The sequence below is a fragment of the Manihot esculenta genome, chromosome 1 (genome assembly GCF_001659605.2).
Source record: "Manihot esculenta cultivar AM560-2 chromosome 1, M.esculenta_v8, whole genome shotgun sequence".
Lineage (NCBI taxonomy): Eukaryota > Viridiplantae > Streptophyta > Magnoliopsida > Malpighiales > Euphorbiaceae > Manihot > Manihot esculenta.
The window spans coordinates 28,828,764-28,853,039 of NC_035161.2; the positions used below are offsets into that span (position 1 = coordinate 28,828,764).

The following is a 24,276-nucleotide window of genomic DNA, read 5'->3' on the forward strand; positions in this document are numbered from 1 at the left end:
GTTTTTTTATTTATTTAACACAGTACAGCCTAAAATTCATATGTTTTTGGTTTAAAAGGCAAGAACCACATGTCATAAGCTGCACCCTCACGTACAGTAACATTTTCACTAGGGTTTTTAAGATTAGGTTGAGACCTACTTTCATTTCTCTGCCGCATTGGCTTAGGGTTTTCCACATTTCCTCAAAACTCTTCCCTTTTTCTTTCATTTTCCCATCATTTCCTTTCCATTTTCTCACCCCCAAACGTGCTTTTCCCAATACTATTCCAACAATATCCTATCAATCTTAAATCCGTTCATCACTAATGGGTTTAAACAATAACTGAAGGGCTCGTGGTTGCTGTTATAAGTTAAAAAAGGGTTTTAATCTTTCTGTTGATTTATCCAACTTACAAAAGAAATGGCAACCATGAACCCTTTTGATCTCCTTGGCGATGATGACAATGAGGACCCCACTCAACTCATCGCCGCTGCTCAGCTCAAGGTTGACAAGCCTAAGAAGCCCTCGGGTACTGCTCAGCCTCAAGCTCAAGCTCAGCCAGCTAAGGCTGCTAAGCTTCCCACTAAGCCGCCTCCGCCTGCCCAGGCTGGTGAGTCTAGATTTGGTTTATCTGACCCTTCTTTTTCTTTTTTTTTTTTTTCTGATGTCATTTTTGGTTTTATATTATTGGAAATTTATCTGCTTTTTGCAATATGCTGTTGTCTGTAATTGATTGTATGTTACAGTGGAAAATTGTTCGTTTTAGCTGTCTTGTTTATCTGGCTGCTGAGATATTAATTTAAATGGAAAATCTTTGATTTTTATTATAGGTTTTTGCAGAAAAGAAAGATAATAAATTTACTTACTTTTTCAAGATTTTAGCTTTCTTCCTTCAATTTGAATGACTTTGTCTCTCTTCATCTTTATGTTGTTTTTTCTTCAATTGCATTGATAGAGTCAGTTTTTGTGCATTACACGTTTGTTTGTTGGGTTCTTATTGTGAATGGAGACCACATTTGTTCTCTTTGTAGTGATGCTATCCACTAATATAGTACTGTTAAGTTTTCGATATGGGTTCTTATTGTAAATGGAGACCACATTTGTTCTCTTTGTAGTGATGCTATCCACTAATATAGTACTGTTAAGTTTTCGATATGAGTTCTACTTGACTATGTTTATGCTACTAAAAGCTGCCTGCATGTATCATCCTTTTTAATGATGCAACTCGCTTTAGTGCTCATGAACTAGACTCGCACTTTATTTGGTGGTGCTTTTTGTCACAAGCGCACATTGGGTATTAATTTTATCTTGACACTGAATCTTGTCAGCAGATTCTGGCAAGAGAATCTGAGACAAATTAGTACACTGCAAGGCAAAATTACATTGAACAAAATGATTTAATATATGTATTAAGACAAGTTGCCCTTTGAATTTTGTGACTTTATGTGTTATCAACTTTTGTTGCACATTCCTTCAAAATTTTTAACTATGGCACTATTTGTGGTAGAATTTGTTGAGTTTTGTTGTGTACTTGATGTTTTTCTGCTCTAATTATCTTGAATAGTGAGGGAAGCTAAGAATGAAGGTGGACGTGGAGGTGGCCGAGGTGGTGGTGGTCGAGGATATGGCCGTGGGCGTGGAGGTGGCAGTGGATTTAATCGCGATTCAAATAACAGTGACACTACCTATGGCAGCAATAATGGATTTTCTGGGGGGTATAGACCATCTGAAGAGGGTGATGTTAGCAAGCCCTCTGAGAAACGTGGCTATGTAGGCCCTCGTGGCGGTTACCGTGGTGGTCGCCGAGGTGGTTTCAGCAATGGTGAAGCTGGAGAAGGTGAACGACCTCGTAGGTCGTATGAACGTCGAAGTGGTACTGGCCGTGGGTTAGTATTTGTTGTTGAAATAATCATGCTGTTGTATGCCACACTACCTCAGCTTGTTCCTATACTAAAATACAATAACGTTCCTGTCATTTCCATAGGAATGAGATCAAACGTGATGGAGCTGGTCGTGGTAATTGGGGAACTCCCACTGATGAAATTGCTCCGTGAGTATTTTAATTTTCCTGAAATTTTTAATGTTCTAGTACATATCTTTAGTGCAAGGCAAAGTTATTCACATCTGTGGCTACACTTTTTAAAGGGAAACTGAGGAACCTGTTGTTGAAAATGAAAAGAACATTGATACTGGGAAGCAGCCAGGAGAGGAGGATGTGGTAGATGCTAACAAAGACAGCCCTGCAAATGAGCCAGAAGAGAAGGAACCTGAGGACAAGGTACACCGTCTCTTCTAGACATGTTTTTGTGCTTGTTTCTTGAAATCTTCATTTTAAGAGTCAGATTTCAGAGTTTTTTTTTTTTTAATAATTTGTATTGTGATTCTCTTGATATCAAATTAATGTACTGGGTTATTAAGTCAACCTTTATTAGCTAAGATTAAGACAGATTTATTAAACTAGGTTGGTGTTCTTTTGATCACCTAATCACTTAATCTGGGCAAGATATTTATAAAAGCTGGACATACTGTTTGAGTCATTCTTTAGTTTGCTGTCAAAATTTTCTGGTATAGTAGATCAGTGAAGTGTAAGTTCAATTTGAATTTTTAGAATTGTGTTGCTGCTGGTTATATGTATTTTTGGGTAGGACCTAGCTTTTTCTTAGTTGCAACTATAGCATGGAAACATAGTTCTCCAAAGTTACCAGCCAAAGGAACTGAGCCTATTTACTGAAAAATTTGTTAGTTGTTTTGGAGGTAGCAATTTGGAATTCATATATTTCCTTTTCCCTCTTTAAAATTCATTGATTGCATACTCATTTGTTCTGCTTATGATGAAATTTTTTAAAATTTTTTTCTAATAGATCCACATTTTTATTTTTAAATCAATTTAATTGCAGCATCATGACAGAAAATTGAAGGATCTCCTATTTGTTTTGAAATTATAAATGAGGATCTAATGTCTTAGTGGATTTATAGAAGGATGTGTTCTTCTGGTATGCTAGATTATGCTTGTTGCTGGACCTTATAAAATTCTCCTTTGATTTAGACTATAGTTGTGTATTTTATCTTGCTGTGTAAAATTAATTCATTGTTCAAACACTTCAATCTGCTTAGGTTCATGATGCTGCAGTTTGAACTCAAAAGTTTTCCTGTACAATTTTGCCTCTTAATTTTAAAGCTTGACAAAGTTCAACAGTTCTGTGCATGTATGCAACTTTATGGTAAAGGTTGATATGCTTGTTTTTTTATCCTTTGGCTAATAGGAGATGACTTTGGAAGAATATGAGAAACTTCGCGAAGAAAGGAGGAGAGCTTTACTTTCCACAAAGCCAGAGGAAAGAAAGGTTGATTTGGACAAGGAGTTTGGCTCCATGCTTCAGCTTTCAAATAAGAAGGGCAATGATGAAATCTTTATCAAACTGGTACATAGTTCAGTCCTTGATTTAGGCATTATTTTTTTTTTCTTGATAAAGTGTAAAGTAGACATATTGATGTGCAAATACTGCGTTATAAGGGTTCTGAGAAGGACAAACGAAAGGAGGCTGACAAAGAAGACAAAATAAAAAAGGTGTGTATGTCTTAGTGTGATACCATCTTCAATGCCTTAACCTGTATCAGTGTATTTTTTTTTAGATGATCTGCTTATGTGCCTGTTGTTGTGATTTGCGCTGTTTTTAATATTTGCCATGGAATATTTTTGGACTTGATTGTTGTTGCTAGTCTGGAGTTTATCACAATGGAGAGGACATAAATGTACTTTGTATTAGTTCCAAGTTTTTAGTATTTTTGGCAAAAACTTTTTATCCATCACCTCAAGTTTCATTTTTTGAAAAAAGCTGTACCATTCTTATCTGGGAATTCAGCTTTCAGTATGGGATTGGAGTTTGAGCTTCACACAATTTCTATTTGTTTTCTGGGTTCATCCAGCTGTTGGAATTCCTACCATTTCTTAATGGCATTTTCGTCTTATTGTTGTAAGCAATATGATTATTTTGAGCCTGTAGTGTTTATCATGGCTGTGGTGCTTGTTTACATGGAGTCACGTTACAATTTCAACATTTTGCCTCACTTGGTTTTAGTCTTGGCCTGAGTGAATTTTAATGTTCTGATTGTTTATATCCATGTACCCATTGTGTAGCGAAGCATACAGCATCTATGGCACCTTTGTGACTGATTTATTATTTGCAGTTGTTTGCTTTAAGGTACTTGTATTGATTTGATTTGATTACTTATCTGTCATGTAATTTTTTGGTAATCACGAAAATGCAACATTAATTCTGTGCTTGTCATGTAATTGAATGCTTAAAATTTCATCTTCATTCATCTTTTTACTTGTTCTGGATTCAGTGCTAAATTGGTATTTTGCATTTAGTCTGTCAGCATAAATGAGTTTCTGAAGCCTGCTGATGGGGAGAGATACTATACCCCTGGTGGCCGTGGTCGTGGACGTGGCCGTGGTTCAAGAGGTGGATATGTTGGCAACACAAGCGATGCAGCAGCCCCCTCGATTGAAGATCGTGGGCAGTTCCCCACCCTGGGTGGCAAGTGAGTCCTTGCTGCATGATTCATAGTTGCAACGGTCTTTCAACCATTTGGAATTCCCTTGCAGTCTGCCCGAGAGTGTGGGTCACTTGTCAGTTAATGGGAAATGTTATTTCCTGCATTAGGGGAAAAGAACTTTTTAACATTGTCTTTTGGGTGTAAATTTAGATATTCCTCCATGGGGCATCTCCCTGTGATTCCTTCTCAGACTTTGATATGCTTGCATACTCCTTTTTCTTTTTTCTTTGCCTTTTTTTTTTCAAAAAAAATGTTGGAAGTTAGGGAAATATTGGAGTCATTGTCTTGGACTATAGTAGTGGCATCAGTTTTGGTTTGTATTAGGTGAAGTGTACTTTTGCAGCCCTTTTCTAAAATTTCTCCTATTGTTAAAGTTAATTTTTCATTGTTGCTTCGAGAGGAAAAATTGAGTTTTTTTTTTTATCTTAAATGGGTCAAATGTAAAAGCAGTGGTCCCATTGGTCTGCATTGGCAAGGGTTTTTCGTATGCAATGGTATAGAATTTGGCAGGGCCAACTTCAAGTAGGTTGGGGCTGATGGGTTGTAAACTCGTCGGGTCTCTCTCTCAAGCGCAGTTGGTTGCATGATTTGCCGTTAGGAAAACGATCACTTTCTTCTGCTCAAGTTTCTTCAACAACGTTTCATACCCCTTTAATAAAATCATGCGCTTGATTTATTCCAAGTAATGTGCTTTGGTGGTTGAGTTTCGATTTGTCAAGTATCAACCTGTCAAGCATCAACCTGTAATATGATAACATCTGTTTGACAAGTTTTCAAAGGTGGTTGGAAAGAAGGCATCTTCGTAGTAAAGTGTTAAGAGATTTGGTTCTGCTCTTCGTCCGTTCGATGACGTGACGGTTAAAATGACAGTTGCTTGGAATTCAATTTTCTATGGCTACTTCAAAAGGCGCTAGTTCACCTGCTAGTTACTCTCCATTTTCTTGTGAAAGATACTGCAGATACGTCGTTGGTTGTCATTGATTGTGAGTGTATATTTGAAGGATGCTTTAACTATTCCTTGAGATTTCAAGGATGGATACATGACTTGGAATAAGGTCATTCTTATGCTCAACGTGGACAAGTGAGGAAGCTCTAAGTTTGTTTGATGAGATGAAATGAAGGAATTAGGCCAAATTGGATCACACTTGTTGTAGTATTATTGGCTCGCAACCATTGTGGGTTATAAATTTTGGGTTAAATAGTTTCACTCTATGGTGGTGGTTTATGGAGTTGAAACTAAGCTGCAGCACTACGTATGTATGGTTGACATTGGTCGAGCTGGGAAGTAAGATGAAGCTGTAGATTTGATAAAGAAAATGTCTCTCTCATCTCATGTTTCTATAGTTGGAATTCTTTGGGTGCTTGTAGGATACACAAGAACCTAGAATTGGATGACATTGCCCCCACGAATTTACTTGATCTTGATCCAACAAGTGCTTTTGGTTATCTCAACTTGCAAATGTTTATGCATCTCAGAACCGAAGACCACGCATGTTGCCAGGGTCTGATGTTCAATAAAAGCAACAGGGTGGTAAAGACTCATGGCCCTTGGCACAGTTGGCTCGGAGTTAATAAGTTTAGATGAAGTGATACATCAGAAACTGAATTACTCAGAAGAAAATGAAGTTAGCTGGATATGTGCCCAATCTTGAATATGCATTACTTGATGTGGGAGAAGAGCAAAAGCTTGAGAGTGTGCCCGGATTGCCGTCGTGCTAGAAGTACATCTCAAGCAGTAGATAAAGAAGAAATTATTCAGAGATAAATCTAAGGTATACTTCAAGTACGTATGATGACCGTATTGATTATTGGTAGGTAAAAAGATACAGATTAGAACCAGCTTGGGTGAATAAATCTACATGTTTAACATCAACAAGACACCACATTAAATCGAGTTGGGGGGAAAGAGAAGACTACGAAGACAGATACTTGCAGCTCCAGCATAGTGGGAAATGATTTTGCATGAAAGAAAGCTGATTGTTCAGAAATTATAGAGTACAAGGGGAAAGGGTGAATGAGCCTGTATCAAACAATCTAAGCTTGATATTCACCAAGTAAACAATTAAGGATAGAAATAATCCCTTTTTAATCAATTCTTTTGCTTAAAATAATTACGGGTTAAAACTAATTTTCTTTTGAAAAGGAAAGAACTTTTAGGGAAGCCTGTTAACCATATTGATGAGTAAAAATCCTAATTTGCAGGCAGCAAAACAAGGCGGACACACAACGGTAAGCCTAGAGCGACGAACACAACATCGCTCAAGGGTGCCTACACAAAGCCCTTGAACGGTACTTTGTATATTAAGGGCCCTATTAACAATCTCTCGGCCTCTACCAGCTCATCGGTGGAAATAAAGAGTGACGACGAGTCCCTCTCTATTTTTCAGAGAGAAGCTCTTGTTTTGCTTCCCTTTTTCTTTTCTAAGGGTTCATCTTTTCCTTCTGCAGGGCGGAAGAAGGACCAGGTCTGTGGTTTTGCTCTCCCCATCGATTGGGTGGTGTAAGTAGCTTTTGTGTTGATTGTGGTTCTAGGCAGATCTGGGCTCCGTGATAGTGATATTTTATCTGCCCCTTGTCTTTTTTTTTTTGCTCTATTTTTCTTCTTGTGCATGCAGGTTTTTCTAGACAACAAGGAGAGATTTCCACCTCTGAGATAAGGCGCTTTAGTCTGTAGTGTTTTTGTTTTCTCTATATTTTCAAAGGTTTGTAGTATGGAGAACTCAAATCTATGCTTAGGAGTGTCTCTTTAGGGAAGTGCACATGGCATGTTTGTCGGAGGTGGTCACGTTCTTTGCTCCTTTGCCGATAGGTCTGTTTTGAGCTTCTCCACCGCCTCTTTCCTTGCATTTTGGCTTCTGTGAGGCTGATCACTAATTCCCTTTGGTTCTTAAGAGCTTGTTTCCAGCTCCATACCGCAGTTACAAACTTTTCTGGAGGTGGCTCTCTTTCTGCGACCGATGGAGTGGTTCTTATGGAGGCGATAGATTCGTTTTCTTATCGTAGAAGCGGCTTTGTCTACCTGTTTTCCTTTGTTTTTCTTTAGGCTGAACTATGTATGAGTTGATTTTTTGGGTTTTTTTTTTTCTGTATGGGCCAATATTTCATATTTCTGTATCCTTTGGCCTTTTTAATGAATTATTATCTCTGACAAAAACAGAATAGTGCTTAATTCTCATAAAAAGAAAAGAAAATAATCTCTTAGTTAGAATTAATCTTTTATGCCTCTTAACTCGCTCTCTTACGATGAAGTCAGTGCACTAGCCAATGTGGTGGCGAATACGGTATGCTGTAAGCTATAACCATTTACCTTGCAGACAAAGATATACAAAGCGTGCCGTGTGCGATTCATAAAATTCTATACTAGCACCTGTATATTTTTTTATTTAACTTGGCCAAGCGCTCTCTGTCATAACTTTTCAAACCAACCAACTTGAATCTGCTCTCGCAAGTCTCTATGCATTTTGGGAAGAAAGCATGCAAAATCGAGCCATAGGCCTTAGAAGAATTCAACTATGAACAACACAATCTCCTATTTTTGTGCTACCATTTGAGTTGTCTCCCCTCCTCTTTCAATTGAGGCACTTGACTAGACATCTGCGGTGGCCTGGCTTCTGCCTCTATCAGGCAGCCACAGCCACCCTCCCCTACCATGCTTCCCCAAAGACCAAATTTCAAGGATTCAGTAGGCCCTTAAAAAGGGGGGATTTGAGCCCTTATCATACTATCCCATGTCAAATATCAATTTGTCTATCTGGGGTAAGGCATATTTGAAAATCTCCTGGCCGATTACTCGACCCCCTCCCCACATACCTATTACAAAAATACACACCAATGCAAATCATCTATGAAAAGACAAATCGACGACATTTTCTTTTTTCATATTTCTTTCACACTAAAAGATGGTGGCAGTGCAGGGGCTCCACTTAAGATTTCTATATGTGCTGTAAAATTTCTCGTTTCTTTTCTGTTTGGATTTAGAACTTCTGGTGTAATGACAAGATATGCATTCAGGGAATAAAAATAAATGAAAATGTGTCATAACATGTGGATAAGCATATGACAAACAGAATAAGGTAGATACTGGTGTTCACCAATATTTCCTAATCTGTACAAATGTTTCTTAAAATCAAATTACATTTAAAAGAATGGAATTTTTAACAGCCTTGAACAACTGATAAGAACAAAAGCATAACAAATAATTTTCTCCTTATCTAAGGCATTAAAAGAAAACTAGTTTTGCATGTCACGAAGAATATGGATAACTTCACAAGCCCACTATACCATTTTTCACTTTCAAGAAGAGCAGCATCCAGACGACTTCTGATTGACAGGCTGTCCTCGAATCTGCACAGTTGGAGGCCTTGCATTGTTCATTGCCGGTTGACTCGCCATCCTGGAAAGAAAAATCAAAACAATAAAACTAGGTAATCAATAATCTACAACATGAAATTAAAATTACATCAGTGAAAGAGAAACATAGCTAAAAAAAAAAGCCCTCTTATGGGAACAATTGACATATGATCTTCTCCAAACTAGCAAACATGCAACTCAATTTCACTCCTCAAATATGACATTGAAAATAATGTAATGTTAAGAGCACCTATTCTTGATTTCAGCAGCCATAGCCATGAAAGCCTGCTCAACGTTTGTGGAGTTTTTAGCACTTGTTTCCATGAAAGGGATCCCAATTTCATCAGCAAATGCCTGAAGAACGAAAAGGGCCAGTTTGGTGATAATTCAATCACATTACACCAAAATAGACTGATTTAAATCCATTTCCAGCAAAAAAGGAAAATGAGGCAAATGAAAGAATCTAGAATCTTGGTGTTACCTTTGCAGTTTCATATGAGACAGCTTTGTTTGCTGTGAGGTCACTCTTGTTACCAACAAGAAGCTTGTTCACATTTTCACTTGCATAGCGTTCGATTTCACTCAACCACTGTTTAACATTGTTGAAGCTCTCCATGTCTGTCACATCATAAACAACCTACCCAAAAGACCACAAAAATAAGAGCAACTCCACAAGAGAAGCAAAACCAATAAGTTATGCAATAATATGAGAAAATGCAAAACTTACAATAATGCCATGGGCTCCTCGATAGTAGCTGCTTGTAATTGTCCTGAAACGTTCTTGACCTGCTGTGTCCCACTGCATGTTTAACATAAGAGACAATGTTTAGGAAGCTCTGGCACATAGCCCTACTGATGTACCGTGTTTTCTAGGAAAAATCAACTAAAAGTTTCAAATAACTATAGTATTTACATTAACAATAAAGAAATGACCATAACCACATCTCCATTCCCTAAAAGATAACATGATATGTGATATACACCATCATCAAAGATCAAACCAACCCAGATGCTAATACTGCACATAAATTCGGAAAAAATAGCAGACATGAAAGAGATTTGATAACTCACAATTTGGAGTTTAATAGTTTTCCCATCCTGCTCCACAGTGCGGATTTTCTATACAATGCAATAGAATATAAAAAATCAGTTATACGGAATCATATGAGTCAGCCAAGTCAAATGTTAGTAACAATTACTTACAAAGTCAACTCCAATGGTACTGATGTAGCTCTCCAGATATGAATCATCCTAATTGCAATCATAATGAACAATTAGAAAGCAGGTTGAATCATCCTTGAGACTAACCATTTTGTTCAATAACCAGCAACCTCAATTATTTATCTTAAAAAATCAACTTTATGGTATTCTTTATTGTGAAATACAAGTATCACCTTAACCATGTTATATATCATTAACTATGGCTAACTATATATTTCCACCGTTGTAATTTTTGATTAATCATAAAAATCATAAAAATAAAACACAAGTTAGTATGTTATCAATGACTTAAAAAAAATAGAAATTGCCTATTTATTGATGATTATATTCTAATTTTTGCTCACTATGCTGTCTATTTTCATAATGACAAAGATACCCTCTAAATTTTGCCGAGTTATCAAACTAGAATTGACAGAGAAAGGGGGAAGAGAGTAACTTGCAAATTTATCAACAAATTTTAGAATTAAGCCAGCAATAAATAGTATCCTTTCTGAATTCTCTTGAAAGTCATTGATACTTACATATTTAATAGGTTATGATTTTAATTTAGGATTTAATAGATTAATTCCAAATAGTATAGGGTATAAGTATGTATTTAGTCAATTGACTATCACTCCCTCTCCAATTATTTAAGCAAATATCACGGATAAGAAGGTTATAAAAAAAAAATAAACGTAGATTTGACCACATGCGATAGAAACTTACAGCAAACCTCAGAAGTAGACAAGATTTGCCGACACCAGAATCTCCAATTAGCAAAAGCTTGAACAAATAATCGCTGCAAATTCGATAATAAAAAACATAATTACAAGCGAATTCCTAACACCGACTAAGTCGAGGGTGCCAACTGATCTAAAGTGAAAGGATCTAGATCTAAGCAATCACGCCAACACCAGATAAAACAATGAATTCAATCATCAACCAACCAATCCATTACAGATCCAAGTTAATTACATCTGTATTAGATAAACTTTGATGAATATGGAAAAATAGAAATCTAAAGATGAGAAAATCAAGGAGGCTAAGATTATAACTTACTATTCAGGAGTCATGATTCTGTCGTTAACGGATTGATTGAATCTCGAAAATTATGATGAGACGCAGGAAAGCGAGGGAAAAGCAGATGGCTCAAATCTATGGAGAATTTGAACGCAATTGGGATTATCAGTCCGGAGGAAGAGGGATTCTTCGAAAAAGCAAAGAGACAGAAGAAGCAATTGGGAGGCGAGAGAAGGAGTGCAGCTATGTCATACGTGTACTTAAAAGAATCCGATTTTGTCGGAATTTATGTGAAGTGGTGTGACGCGTCAGCACGTATTCTGCACTGTGTGATTAAATTACGAAATTTACCAATTAGCTTGGTTGCTCAAATTCCCTCCCTTTAATAGTGGCAAACTAGTAGCCAACCTACTGGTAATATATATATCTAGTTAGATTACGGCACCAGCTAGAAAAATAGTTGTAGCATCTCTGGCTCTACAAAGAGCTTACCTGTCTTCTAAGGCACGCACTGTAATCCAATTCCAGCCAGCTAATACAAATCTGAAGAATTTCGGAGGAAAAAAAATTAAAGAAAGCTGAAGAATTAAGAGCAGGACAAGCAAACTAAATAATGGAGGTTCTGATTTTTATATACAGAACAAATATTTTTAAAATGAATATTAAATTTATTTGATAAAAACATAATTTATAAATACTAACAATTTAACATTTGGACTCATGTATATTAACTTATATGTCCACCTCTAAATATAAAAAATAATATCGTTTTTAATATATTTTAAATATTTTTATTCTTAATTTCAATGTAAATAACTTGAATATTCTAATAAATTGAATTTCAGCACTGCAATTTTTTTTTCTTAAAAAAAATTTCAGCACTACAATGTTCTATTTAAGTAATTCATGAATTTAATTAAACTTATCTAAAATTATATTTTATTTTTACACAATAAAAATCTTAATTTTTAATTTAATGTTTCAAGCATAACTCCTTGGCTCTAAAAAGTACAGATAAAAAGGGAAAGCGAAGTGAATCTAATGGGTTGACTAAAGATAGACTATAAGGATGCACTTTCCACCAGGCTAAGGCTCAGAGTACATCTAAAAATGGGTTAATTACTTTTATATTTTTGAAATATGATAATATATATATAAACCAATAGTTTGTTTGATATATTTTAATTGTGTGAAACTGATAATTCAATTATTTAATTTTTTTTGTTAATTATCTTTAAAATGATTAGAATATTTTTAGATGTATAATATTTTTTAATTCTTAAATTATATTGAAATAAATACTTATGTTCATAATTTTTTCAAAAATAAATAGTTTAATATTTATATTTTAATTTTATCACGTTGAAAAAGAACATGTTGTTTTTATAGAGAAACTTTTGATTTAAAATAATTAAAATATAAAAACTAAAATATTAAATTTTAAAAATAGAAAAATATATATGATAATACTAATTTTATATTTATTTAAAAATATTAAATAATAGTTACAATAATAAATTATAAGATAACAAGTTTAAATTTATAAGATAATAAAGTGAAATCTTAATATATATATATATATATATATATATATATATATATTAAAATTAATAAATTTCATAATATTAATATTATTTTTTTAGAAAAAGAATAGAATAATAAAGTAATTATATAATGAATTTTTTATATATAAAAAATTCATTAAAAAATAGTTTATATCGGTATAATTTTTTTAATGTGTTAAATTAAATTTCAAGATAATCGGGATAGTTTATTTATTATATATTTATTTATTTTAAAAATTTTTAACATAATATTTTAATTTATAAACATTAATTATTTTTAACATAATCTCATTTTATTTATTCTTTTATAATTTTATATTTTTATACTTTTATAGTTAAATTTTAGATGATTTTATTAACATAAAAAATAATAATAATAATCTATGCATAAATTTATATAATTTAAAAATTGATTCAACCAATTAAAAAATAATATTAATTAATTTTAAAATAAATATTATATTTTATTATAATTATATTTTCATGTATTTTATATCTATTTTATTATTATAAATTTTATAACAATTTAATTTTTTGTAGTTAATATATTTAAATATTCATTAAAAAAGCCCATCTTACAATTATTTTAATATTTACAAAAAATTTAAATTAGTTATGATTTTAAGATTATTTATATTAATATTTATATTTTATGAATTACATTTTTTATTGTTTTATAATATTAATAATTATTTAAAAATTATTTTACATAAAAAAATATAATAAATATATAAAAAATTATGAGTACATGTTACGAGTATTAACAACGTAGTTTGCACGTAATAATTTTTAAAATATTTTAAACATAAAAATAAAACTATTTTTAAGAAATATTTTTTTCTTTTCGTTCTTGAAATTAAAATAATATTAATATTTTATAAGTTACAATTTTATTGTAAAATTAAATGTAGAAGCACTAAAATATGGGAGGAGTATCTTAAACATCAGATATGAAAAGACTGGGCGTCGCAAATCCAATTAGAGAATTAATATTAAAAAATTAACGCCTATTAGTGGTTCCTGATCTTAATTAGCCGAAGATTAAACATACAGGAGCTCTGCAGGAATCATTACTAAGCAGCAAAACGTGGTGAGTCCGTCTCCATATAAAGTAGAAGATGCAGAGATCATCGAGCAGTTCTTGGGTGCCTGAAGAGTCCTTCAAGAACACCAACACTGACAAAGATCAGCTACAGCTTCCCACTTACAATCCTCTTTCCGACGTCGCCAAGAAGGAGAGGTCTCGTCTCAGATCTGCGGAGAACGCAATCCATCTTGTTCCTCTTGTTCTAGTTCTCTGTGCCATCATCCTTTGGTTCTTCTCCAACCCAGGTACTAAAAATGTGCTCTCCGCTTCTTAATTACTTCAATTTTTATTGATTCCTTGTTCTAACAACTCGATTCAATTTGTATTTATCGCGTTGGTAATAGTATCTTGCTAAATAACCAAATCATATTAGAAGTTTTGAAGTCCATAGAAGGATTTAATTTCGTTTGCTGAAGAACTATTCACGGCTTTTTTGGTAGTAGGGATAGTTGGGAAATATGCTAAATTGCTATGCATTGAGAATAAGGTTTGAGAAATTGTCTGTTGTTTTGATTGTACATTTCGCTTTCTATATCCAAGGCTTCAATATGGTAGTTTTGGGATGGATGCAGAAATCATTATTTTGAGGCTTCTATAAAATGAGCTCCATCTCTCCCATAATTTTTATTTTTTTTAAATCATTATTCACTTTAATTTTTTTAGATTATAATAATATATAAATTAATTATTATAATTATATTTAATTTTAATTTTAAATTTTTTTAATAAAAAATTATATTTTTTAATACACGTGCAAAAGAGTGACAAAAACGATGAGATGTAGGGAGTATTTTATTAAATTTGCTTGTTTTCTACTCAAGTGATACCTTCTTTGATTGGTGAGGAGCTAGGTTGCTTAAACTTATTGTTTTCCAAATGCTTAATCGCTACATTGTTAGGTGCTTTAATCGTTGATGTTACATTTAAACTGGTTAGACTTTTTACCGTTACATTCCTTGCTCCTTCAGATCCAGGCTATGCTTTGATAGTTCAGGTTTTATACTAAAATCTGCAGGAAAAAAAAAAAGATTTTTAATTTATTTTACCTTCTGCTAGATAGATATTGGATTTGTAGACAATAAATGGTTTCGTACTTTTTTAACTGAAGCAAAAAATTATTCGGTCCATGGGATCCAACACTTCATTTTTTTTAAAAAAAATCATCGATGGGTGGGACATGAATTGGGATTGATAACTTGCCTTGATATGCATATGTGGGTTTTCATTCTTAATCAATTAATTTCCTAATGGCTGGTTCATCTGTTCTATATTGTCATGATGTCTAAAAAGCTTTGAAGATGTAGTACTCAGTTTTTGTTGGCGACATGGGTTTTCACTTTATATGTGCCAAATGTAACTGTCATGAATTGATGAATTAAGTAATCGTTTTATTATTAAAATCCTTTTTTTAAAGGATATTAGATTTAATGAAGAGTAAGTACATTTTCCTACTCACTTGCAATTCCAAAATAAGATATCGGTTAAATACATAGACTGTAAGTTTATAAACGGATACTTGTATAATGTAAAATTTGCTTTGTTGAAATATTTTCTAATCACATAGCTGATCTACTGTTAGCAGAATCAAGGGTTTGATAATTGATGGAAAACCTGTTCCGTTCCAAGAGAAGCTTTTCATAGAGCTGAAACCCAGAACACTTCAATCCAACAAATACAGCTATTTTATTACCTCTGATCTGAGGGGCTAGCATATAACACGACCGAAAGCACTACTGCTGGGTTCATTTAAACGTAAGACTGATTTAGTCTCTGCTAATATGCTAAAGCAGTAAAATTTCTTTTGCCACATTTATACATCATTGTAGAAGTGTTATGGTTAAAAGTTTACTTTATCTGCAAAAATTTAATGCGTATAGCAGCTTTGATTGAATGAGGTAGGACCTATGCATTTAGTTTAGGCTGGGAGAAATGACAAATACCTATTTTTTTCCATTCCTTTGTTGTATGTTGCATCAGGCTTGGCTCTTTGTTGCTCTGTCTATGCCAGAGGCTGAGGCTTGGGATTTGATTTGCCCGGTTTATGAGTAAGCAATTTTAAACAAAAAAGATAAGAACCCAGAAATGTCAAAAATTTTCAGCAGCTCAGGAGGCCAGTTCCTGACAAGGTCCTTATCTCCGATTGTCAGAATATATATCTTAAGAAAGGCTAGTGCTTCATTTAGCATAAAACCAGATCATCCAGGATTGGGAGTAAAATAACCTAGAGATGGGTGGTTGAAGCAGATAAACCAATACACTTTTGTTGGAGAAAATGGAACATATCAAGCACGCAATCCTCTTCCATAAACATAGCTCACTCAGGTTCAAATGGCTGCCCGTCGGAATAAACTCCGAGCTGGCGGAATGCACAATCTTTAGGCTCTGAGAATCACATCCAATTTGCGACTTCAGATCGAATGCCATCACAGTCAAATAACAACCAGTAGCAAGATTAGAGTGAGCACAAACCTTCGCAAGTAGCTGGTTTCCATCCTCGTGCGCATTTAAGAATCAGCTACTTGCTTGAACTTAATCTGTCAGTTTGTACCGTGTCTAATATCGAAAAATTATGATAATTTTGAATTATTTATAATAAATAGCACGAAACAATTAAATAATTTGGATTAATTATTTTGGGTCAAGTGTAATGTGAGTCCAAAAATTATTTAGATCAGTTTGGGTTAGACTGTTTCAATGGTATCAGAGCCACCATTCTGGAGCAGACAAATTGTGTGGAGCTAGTGGGCCTGCGAGTAATACCCAAGTATTCAGTCCTGATTAACAATTGTATTCGATTCAGTTGCGACGATGAGTCCTGATTAATAATTATATTCGATTCGAGTCCTGGTTAATGATTATCGTCGCAACTTAATTTGCGACGAGGAGTCCTGGTTAACAATTGTATTCGATTTGAGTTCTGGTTAACAATTATATTCGATTTAGTTGCGATGAACGTCACAACTTTAGCAATTGTATTCGACTTTTACAAATTTAACAATTATATTTGCGACGATGAGTCCTGATTAACAATTGTATTCGATTCAAGTTCTGATTAATAATTATATTTGATTCAGTTGTGACGAATGTCGCAACTTTAGCAATTATATTTGACTAGTGCGCAAATTTAACAATTATATTCGATTTAGTGTCGCAAATTTAATAATTATATTCGATTCAGTTGTATTCGATTTAGTTGCAACGTTCTCGTCGCAAATTTAGCAGGGGAGAGTGTAAAAATCAGCTGCTTTCTTGAGCTGCCAGCTTGTACCAGATCGAAAAATTATGGTAATTCAGAATTGTATATGATACTTTGCGATAATTGTATTCGATTCAGTTATATTCGATTCAGTTGCGACGTTCTCGTCGCAAATTTAACAGGGAGAGTGTAAAAATCAACTGCTTGCTTGAGCTGTCAGCTTATACTGCGTTTCACGTCAAAAAATTACGATAATTTTAAATTATATATATATAATAAATATTAAAAAATGTTAATTCCGAATTGTATATGATAAATATCAAAAAATGAATTGCAATTAGCACGAACTATTAAAGTGCGTAAATTATGATAATTTGGAATGGTATATAATAGCTTTCGAATCGTATATAATAGTTAGTATAAAATTATTAAATAACTTGAATTAATCATTGACTTATCGTATATAATAGTTAGCACAAAACTACTAAATAATTTGGTTAAACATTTTGAGTAAAAGTGAAAAATGGATCCAAAATTGGTTAATACCTAAAATCCAACTAAAAAATTTACTTAAATCAGTGATATAAAATTATTGTGCAATTTATATAAAATTTTATTAATTTATATAAATTTGATTTAAATAAGAATTCCAGTGCTGATGCTGTTTTACAAAATCAGCACGCAGCTGCCATAGTAATTAGCCACTCAACTCCAGCAATCATGAAATTCGAACAGGTTCTGATCAAACAAAACAACTTATACTGTTTCGTGAATAAAATACATGGGCTAACTATTTGTAGATTTGGCTTTTTCCCAATTTTGTTAATGAAAGAGAACAAAATAATATTATTAGCCAAACTTGCGTAGAGAACTTGACCTTTTCAAGGTATGACTTTATTAGGAAAGAACCGGAGTAGAGAACCAGTTGAAGAAGTAAATCTTGAGTTTTGATCTTTATTTCAAATCTAATATGAGAACTGTGGTTAATGATCATGATCCAATCCAGCTTTCAAGTGGGCCCGTCATTGATTTCTCAGCACTCTTGAGCCAAGATTCTCAGATAAAGAATGAGGTCATCAAAGAAATTGGCAAAGCTTGTGAAGATTTTGGTTTCTTCAGTGTAATCTCTAACATCCTTATCTGATTCCTGACCTCTTATCTTTCTGACAAGTACTTTTTGATTTAAGTTTCACTATGTGTATTGGATGTGGACATGCAGATCATTAATTATGGGATAAGTGAATCATTGATAGAAGATGTCATGGACGCAAACTCAAGATTTTTTGACTTGCCAATAGAAGATAAAAAGGAGTTGCTATCTGATGATGTCTACAAGCCAGTAAGATTTGGGATAGTAACTCAGGATGACAAAGAAAATGCGAAATTCACAAGGGAATTTCTGAAGCTTTATGCCCATCCACTAGGAGATTGGGTAGGATTATGGGCTGCAAATCCACCAGATTACAGGTATGTTATTTTGTATAACATTTTCCACTAAGCCTAATCTTTTTTATTTCAAACTTGACCATTATGTCCATTGACAATGACGGATTTAAGGGGCTGGTAAGAGAAATCTTCTTCTGAAATTTTAATTTTTAAATGTTTAGCCCTTCAAAATTTTCACACAAAATTTAAAAGATTGATTTTGTACACTCTGACCCTAAATATTAATATTTAATACTACGTCAGTTAATTTTACCAGAATAAAATATATTACCTAAAGTGCATTTGCCTATGAAACAGGGGAAAAATGAGAACCTACGCCATAGAAACGATGACATTGAGCAGTCAAGTCTTTGAAGCTATCATCCAAAGTCTGAGCTTGAGTTCAACATTTTGGCAAAACAAGCTTGAACAAGGAATGCAAATGATAGGTATAAACTGTTATGAATCAGCTTCTAAATTGAACGGCATCAAGATAGGGCAAGCACAACATTCGGACCATACTATAATCACTCTTCTTGCACAGAGCAGACCTGGGTTACAGGTCATGAGCCCCATGGACGGCGCTTGGAAGGCTGTCCCGACGGGACATAAAGGTTCCTTGCACGTCCTTGTCGAGGATCATCTTCAAGTCCTTAGCAATGGGAAATACAAGAGTGTTGTTCATCGGGTGGTGGCTGGTTCAGGGGAAAGAAGGTTATCTATTGCCAGTTTCCATAGCTTTGCAATGGATGAAGTGGTGGAGCCTGCAATGGAATTGGTGAAGCAGAAGCAGGAGAATCCAAACTACAAGGGAAGCAGTTTACGGGACTACCTCAACCATCTTTCGTCTACTTTTTTAATATAAATAAATAATGATTTTATTATTTCATTAAATAAGACTTGTTATATATATTCGAAAAAAAAAGCTAATATTATGATGACCATAATTTAGGAAAAAAGAAAAATAAAGTTGTGTGAGCATATTTTCACTTGTTATCTTTCATAAATAAAAATAATAAAAATAAAATGATTCTTTTTTTTTCTAAAAATGGGACATATAATCATATTGGGTTGCATATGAAATTTTATTATTCTAAAAAAAAATCCATAAATAAGTTGGAAGAAAAGAAAAAAGGAACTTTGGCCAATCACTTGACAAATGATAATTAATAATGAATTTATTTATATAATAATCACTTAAAAATCTATAAAGGAATCACTTTAAAATACCTTGCATGATATAATAATAAAAATATTAAGATTTCAACTAATTTTTTATAAAAATTATGAGTTAAATTATATATTTAGTAATTAAAAAAAATCAATTTAGAAGCTAAATCCATAAAAAGACATGAAAACAAAACCAAGGAAGGCCTAAACCGTCCAGTTGTGCCCTATTGGCCCAAACCATACTAAAATGAATAAAATAACATTATAATTCTAAGCCCAATGACCTTTTGGTCCAATTTGACATTCTGTTGCTAGCTTACTAGTTAGGTACAACTTCTCTTACCTCACCAACATGGTAGCCCAGACATATTCGTCATTCCATCAAATTTTTAGGACTATTTTAGTAATTTTCGCTATCGAAAATTTGACAACATTGTGACGTGGTAAACTTTATTAGTGCCACATGTCCAGTTGCAAAAAGGTATCATGTTTGGACTCGTAGAGAAACCAGAGCTGAGTACCACCGGCCACCTGCACTGTCGATGCCCCTAGTTTTTTATTTTCTGGGTTGGGGTTTTAGCAGAAAGAGCAAAAGGTTTTAGAGCTATAAGAGAAGACAGGTAGATAATTCGTTGCTTGAAGATAGAGAGGAATTTGTTCACTCACATTGACTTCGCAAAGAGGGAAGGTTGTTGAGGAATGGAGAGTGGCAGTGGCTATAGCAGTAACAACAGCATTGTTGTGGCCAATCAGAGCAAGCCTTTACTAGGAATCCGAATAGAAAATCCCTTTACTTTCAAAGTCTTTCAAGTATTTACCGGCTTTGGCTTCGGTTGTGGTGTTGGTATTGGCGTTGGCCGACCCGTAAATCTTGGTATCTCCCCTTTTTCTCTTTGTATATGTGCAATTTTTTCTCGATTCCTCTCTTTGATTTGCTCCCTCAGAATTCACATATGTGGGAATATGAAATTTTGGGGATTGTTTAAACCCAAGGATGGTGAAACGCATTTGAAATCTCTGGCTATAAGCTCATGTAAACAGTCATTTGATGTGCTTGGTGTTTTTCATTCATTGTCTTCAGTAACTTGCCATGTGCTTAGTTGCCAAGACAATTTGGGAAATTGAAAGAAAGTTCGTGACTTGATTGTTTGGCTTAAGCGGGAAGTGATGCTTGGCATTGAGTGTCAAATTAACTAATATGATTGCTTTTAGTTCTGCAGTGATAATATTAGTTTTTTGTGTTTGTTCTTTGTTTACTTCCTATTAACATGCAGTTGAAATGTTTATATTGTTTCGAAGAGGTTGGTTAATTAGTCTTTGTATTTTTTTATTCCGTACCATACCAGGAAAAGAGAAATGATTACAACACATTAATCAATTGGAAGGTTTTCTTTATGTGGAATTTTAATTTGAAATTGATTGCACGTAAGTATGACGTGCTATTTGCACCTGTGGAGGATGATATAGTCTACAATCCCTTAAAATCTGCATAACAAAATTCAAAGAACTTGTTTGGTTGGTCATCCTGTATACTTTGACTAGAAAGAATTCTAGGTGACCTGTTATCTTGCAATCACACTCTGCAAGTATGAGATATTTACATAATAAGCTTCTCTTATGGTACTTCAATGTCAATGTGGTTAGGTTCTGTAACACTATCTTAATTCAGGTACATGTATGTAACTGGCTTGATGGAGAGTTATTTTAATGCTAAATCCTCAAAACTAGCTACATTTGGAATCAATATTTCCCTCTCTTCATTTTATGAGGTTTTTACATGCAAGTGTTGACTCAATATAAATGTAGGTGCACTACCAATGGTAGGCCAATTTATGAGTGCAGCCAGAGGTGCAATTGATCCCTTATCCGGTGCTAGCAGGCATGTAAATTATGCTGTAAGTCAATTGTTGTGCTTCTAAATGTCTATTGCTGTTTCTTCTTTTGGTTGTTGTTCCAGTTAAAATAGAGACAATCACTTCTCATTTCTAATTTTTAGTTGCGGAAGATGGGAGCTAAAGGAATTGAAGTAGGAATTGGATGTGGAGTTGGTTTTGGCCATGGCTTTGGAATTGGTACGACTTGTATCATCCCTTCTGAACAAGCAATCAATAGTGTATTTTCCATGGCACTGACACTTAAGTTGTAGAATTACATTAATGCCTAGTGATATCTTCTTGTTATCTTGCTGGTGCAAGTCAGCGTTCATTCAATGTTTTGAGAGACTGTGTATTATCTACTGTTGTTGGGAGAACAGGGAGAAAATGAAAATTATTTGTGCAACATGTTCCTACATTTTCCAGTGCAAATTATTGCACCTTATGTATATGAGTAGATCACAAATCCACAATCTTGTTGTAGATACTACTATGAACAATGGATGATTGTGAACTGTGCTATTGGCCTGCCTTGAAGCAATGATAATCTGTACAGTGAACCTTCTAGTGGGTTATATTAGATGAAGTGATATTCGGACTTATGAACAAATGTTCAATAGGATCCTTAAGGGTTCAAAATGGATGTTCTTCTTTATTAATGCTTCCAAATTCAGAATTTTTCTTTGTACTGGTTTATTTGTGCTTAACTGACCATGTAGCTGAAACTTAATTTTACTTTCCAGGTCTTGCTGTGAAACCTGGGGTGGTGCAGAAGATTCAACTCTGTCTCATGGTATGCATTACTGTCTTCTGTTTATAAATATAGATACAAAAACTCATAAGCACAAAATAATGCTGCTTATAATTTGTCACTCATTTATTTGAAATTGGAATGCCAAAATTGTTAGCAAGTGATGACAAAGATGATGGTGAAATTCGGAATGACACCCAATCTATCAATTGGTCAAGGTGCCCTTCCAATGTCGCTGCAAAGTGGCTTGAGCTCAGTGAATGGACCCTCAATCCAAAATCCATTGGGAAGTATCACACAACTCGCAACAACACGTCCTGAAAGCATGCAGGGATATAGTAATATGAGTCCACATCCAAGCTATGAAAGCTCCATGCAAACAAGCAGTCTAGTTGACACACCTTTTGGTAGAACGGAAAAGGTCATTAGCAGTTTTCTACACAATCCAATTCTGAAACAAGATGACAAAAATCTAGATCAAGTGGTATGCACAATGATATTTGTCTATCCTTTGGTCTGTTTATTTGATGGATTTCTTTAGGTAATGCACAAACATTTGATTGTTGTTCCCAGGGAACTCATCCGTGGTTACTGTGCATTTTAATTTATCGCTCCTCTGCATTTGTTACTTGTTAATGGATTGCCTTTATTAGGCTTTATTCTTATTTTCAGCTCCAATTTGTGTAGTTGAAGTGAATTATTTGCTTGTCCACTAATGCTTTTTCCAAGTGCACAAAAGCAAAGAACAGCATAGTTCTGTTGGGGGCAGCTATAAGCCTATAGGCAGCAATGCTCCAGGGATTGCCAAAATCTCTTGTTTATATATGTTATTTGGGCATTTGAATACCATTTTGTTGACAAACATAAAGATTTTTAACTGACATATGCAGACATAATTGGCTGCCTCTTGCTTGCTTATTTATACCTGAGATATGTATGTTCTGAAATATTTCAGATATTATGTTTAATTCTTTGATGAAATGTTTGCAGGACAGACGCTTGCATTCTGAAAATAACCTGCTTCAAATGGTAATATCTTATATCTTCTCTACTTATTTTGAAGCCATTTTGTCGAGTTTATGTAATTAGGTGAAAATTTGGATCATGGTAGCAATTAGTGACTAAAAGAGTTATAAGAATGTTCTGAATGGGATTCTCAATTAATTACTCAATTTTGTAATCATATGGAGTTGCTAAATTTGTTTGAATGGATTTAATTTTGAGATGCATGGGAGCTTCTAAACTGTTGCATGGTGGTATCTTTTACAAATTTGTGTTGATAACACTTGCAATGTGGGCAATGTGTGAGAGCATTTTTGCAAGTCCGCTATTCATTGCTTATGGATGTAATTTGTTGGATGATTATATTTCCCTTCCATCCAGGTTTTAAAACACCAGCAAGTCATTGAAGAGCTTATGCAGGAGAATGAGAAGCTTCGTCAAATACTAGTGGAAGACCTGAAAATATCACCCAGCAAGCTCCATTCCAGTTACTCGCCTAGAAATAAATCTGCTTGTGCTGATTGTTTTGAGTGCCGAAGAAAACAAAGAAAGAGTAGATGAAGTTAATATAAATATCACCGGAGAAGGCATTCAAGTCTGGACGTCTAAGATTTTAACTGATGATGAACTTTATGACCCTGGCTTTTGTAGATTTCATTTGGCTTGGCCATCCTAGCAGGACAATAATCTGGAGCTGTCAATTATACCTTGAAAGATTAAAACATGAAGACAGATACAGATTACTTGTGAAAAATTGATCCAGTTGGTTAAAATATTGAATATACACACATTTGAAGAGCCCCTGGAGTCAAGCCGGAAGGTAACCTGACACTTCCATTTCTGAGGTTTCCTTTTTCACTTTTATTTGTACATATTTGTTAAGCTTCAACCTTGCAAAGAGCTTTTTTTTTTTCCCTTCCTTTTTCAATGCCAGTGGATCATCTGGGATTTAATTTTCTTTAATGCACGTATATCATAACATTAATATCCTCTCCTGCTTTCTCTTTCTCTAAGATTGAATTGGATACATCTCTTTACTGTTTTGGTGTGTCCTGTGCTGCTGGATATGTTTTACAGTGCTTCCATGTGGTTATGG

The 24,276-nt window shown here is 34.1% G+C and overlaps 5 protein-coding genes across 6 annotated transcripts; 4 read left to right on the top strand and 1 right to left on the bottom strand.

Moving 5' to 3' along the window:
* Positions 1–137: 137 nt before the first annotated feature.
* On the top strand, positions 138–4,918 carry LOC110629519 (RGG repeats nuclear RNA binding protein A). The gene is made up of 7 exons (XM_021776529.2): positions 138–590; positions 1,545–1,866; positions 1,965–2,030; positions 2,126–2,258; positions 3,244–3,402; positions 3,495–3,548; positions 4,353–4,918. The coding sequence occupies exons 1-7, from the start codon at positions 401–403 to the stop codon at positions 4,527–4,529; spliced, it is 1,101 nt and encodes a 366-aa protein (XP_021632221.1). The 5' UTR covers positions 138–400; the 3' UTR covers positions 4,530–4,918.
* Positions 4,919–8,597: 3,679 nt separating this feature from the next.
* LOC110629523 (GTP-binding protein YPTM2) lies at positions 8,598–11,477 on the bottom strand. The gene is made up of 8 exons (XM_021776542.2): positions 11,150–11,477; positions 10,817–10,889; positions 10,094–10,141; positions 9,962–10,009; positions 9,618–9,689; positions 9,372–9,527; positions 9,141–9,244; positions 8,598–8,933 (listed from the first exon to the last, which is right to left on the bottom strand). Exons 1-8 carry the CDS (start codon positions 11,161–11,163, stop codon positions 8,834–8,836), a joined length of 615 nt encoding a protein of 204 aa, XP_021632234.1. The 5' UTR covers positions 11,164–11,477; the 3' UTR covers positions 8,598–8,833.
* A 2,191-nt stretch (positions 11,478–13,668) lies between these two features.
* On the top strand, positions 13,669–15,713 carry LOC110622880. The gene is made up of 2 exons (XM_021767579.2): positions 13,669–14,007; positions 15,345–15,713. The coding sequence occupies exons 1-2, from the start codon at positions 13,794–13,796 to the stop codon at positions 15,356–15,358; spliced, it is 228 nt and encodes a 75-aa protein (XP_021623271.1). The 5' UTR covers positions 13,669–13,793; the 3' UTR covers positions 15,359–15,713.
* A 1,804-nt stretch (positions 15,714–17,517) lies between these two features.
* LOC110626737 (2-oxoglutarate-dependent dioxygenase 21, chloroplastic) lies at positions 17,518–19,248 on the top strand. The gene is made up of 3 exons (XM_021772803.2): positions 17,518–18,078; positions 18,178–18,425; positions 18,702–19,248. The coding sequence occupies exons 1-3, from the start codon at positions 17,929–17,931 to the stop codon at positions 19,246–19,248; spliced, it is 945 nt and encodes a 314-aa protein (XP_021628495.1). The 5' UTR covers positions 17,518–17,928.
* Positions 19,249–20,100: 852 nt separating this feature from the next.
* LOC110618825 lies at positions 20,101–24,190 on the top strand. 2 transcript variants are annotated; one of them, XM_021762083.2, is made up of 7 exons: positions 20,101–20,427; positions 21,360–21,448; positions 21,550–21,625; positions 22,171–22,220; positions 22,336–22,662; positions 23,169–23,207; positions 23,562–24,190. In XM_021762083.2, the coding sequence occupies exons 1-7, from the start codon at positions 20,253–20,255 to the stop codon at positions 23,739–23,741; spliced, it is 936 nt and encodes a 311-aa protein (XP_021617775.1). In that variant the 5' UTR covers positions 20,101–20,252; the 3' UTR covers positions 23,742–24,190. The 2 variants fall into 2 exon arrangements, with proteins under 2 accessions (XP_021617775.1, XP_043812517.1); XM_043956582.1 differs by lacking the exon at positions 20,101–20,427 and adding an exon at positions 20,482–20,586.
* The last annotated feature ends 86 nt before the right edge of the window (positions 24,191–24,276 follow it).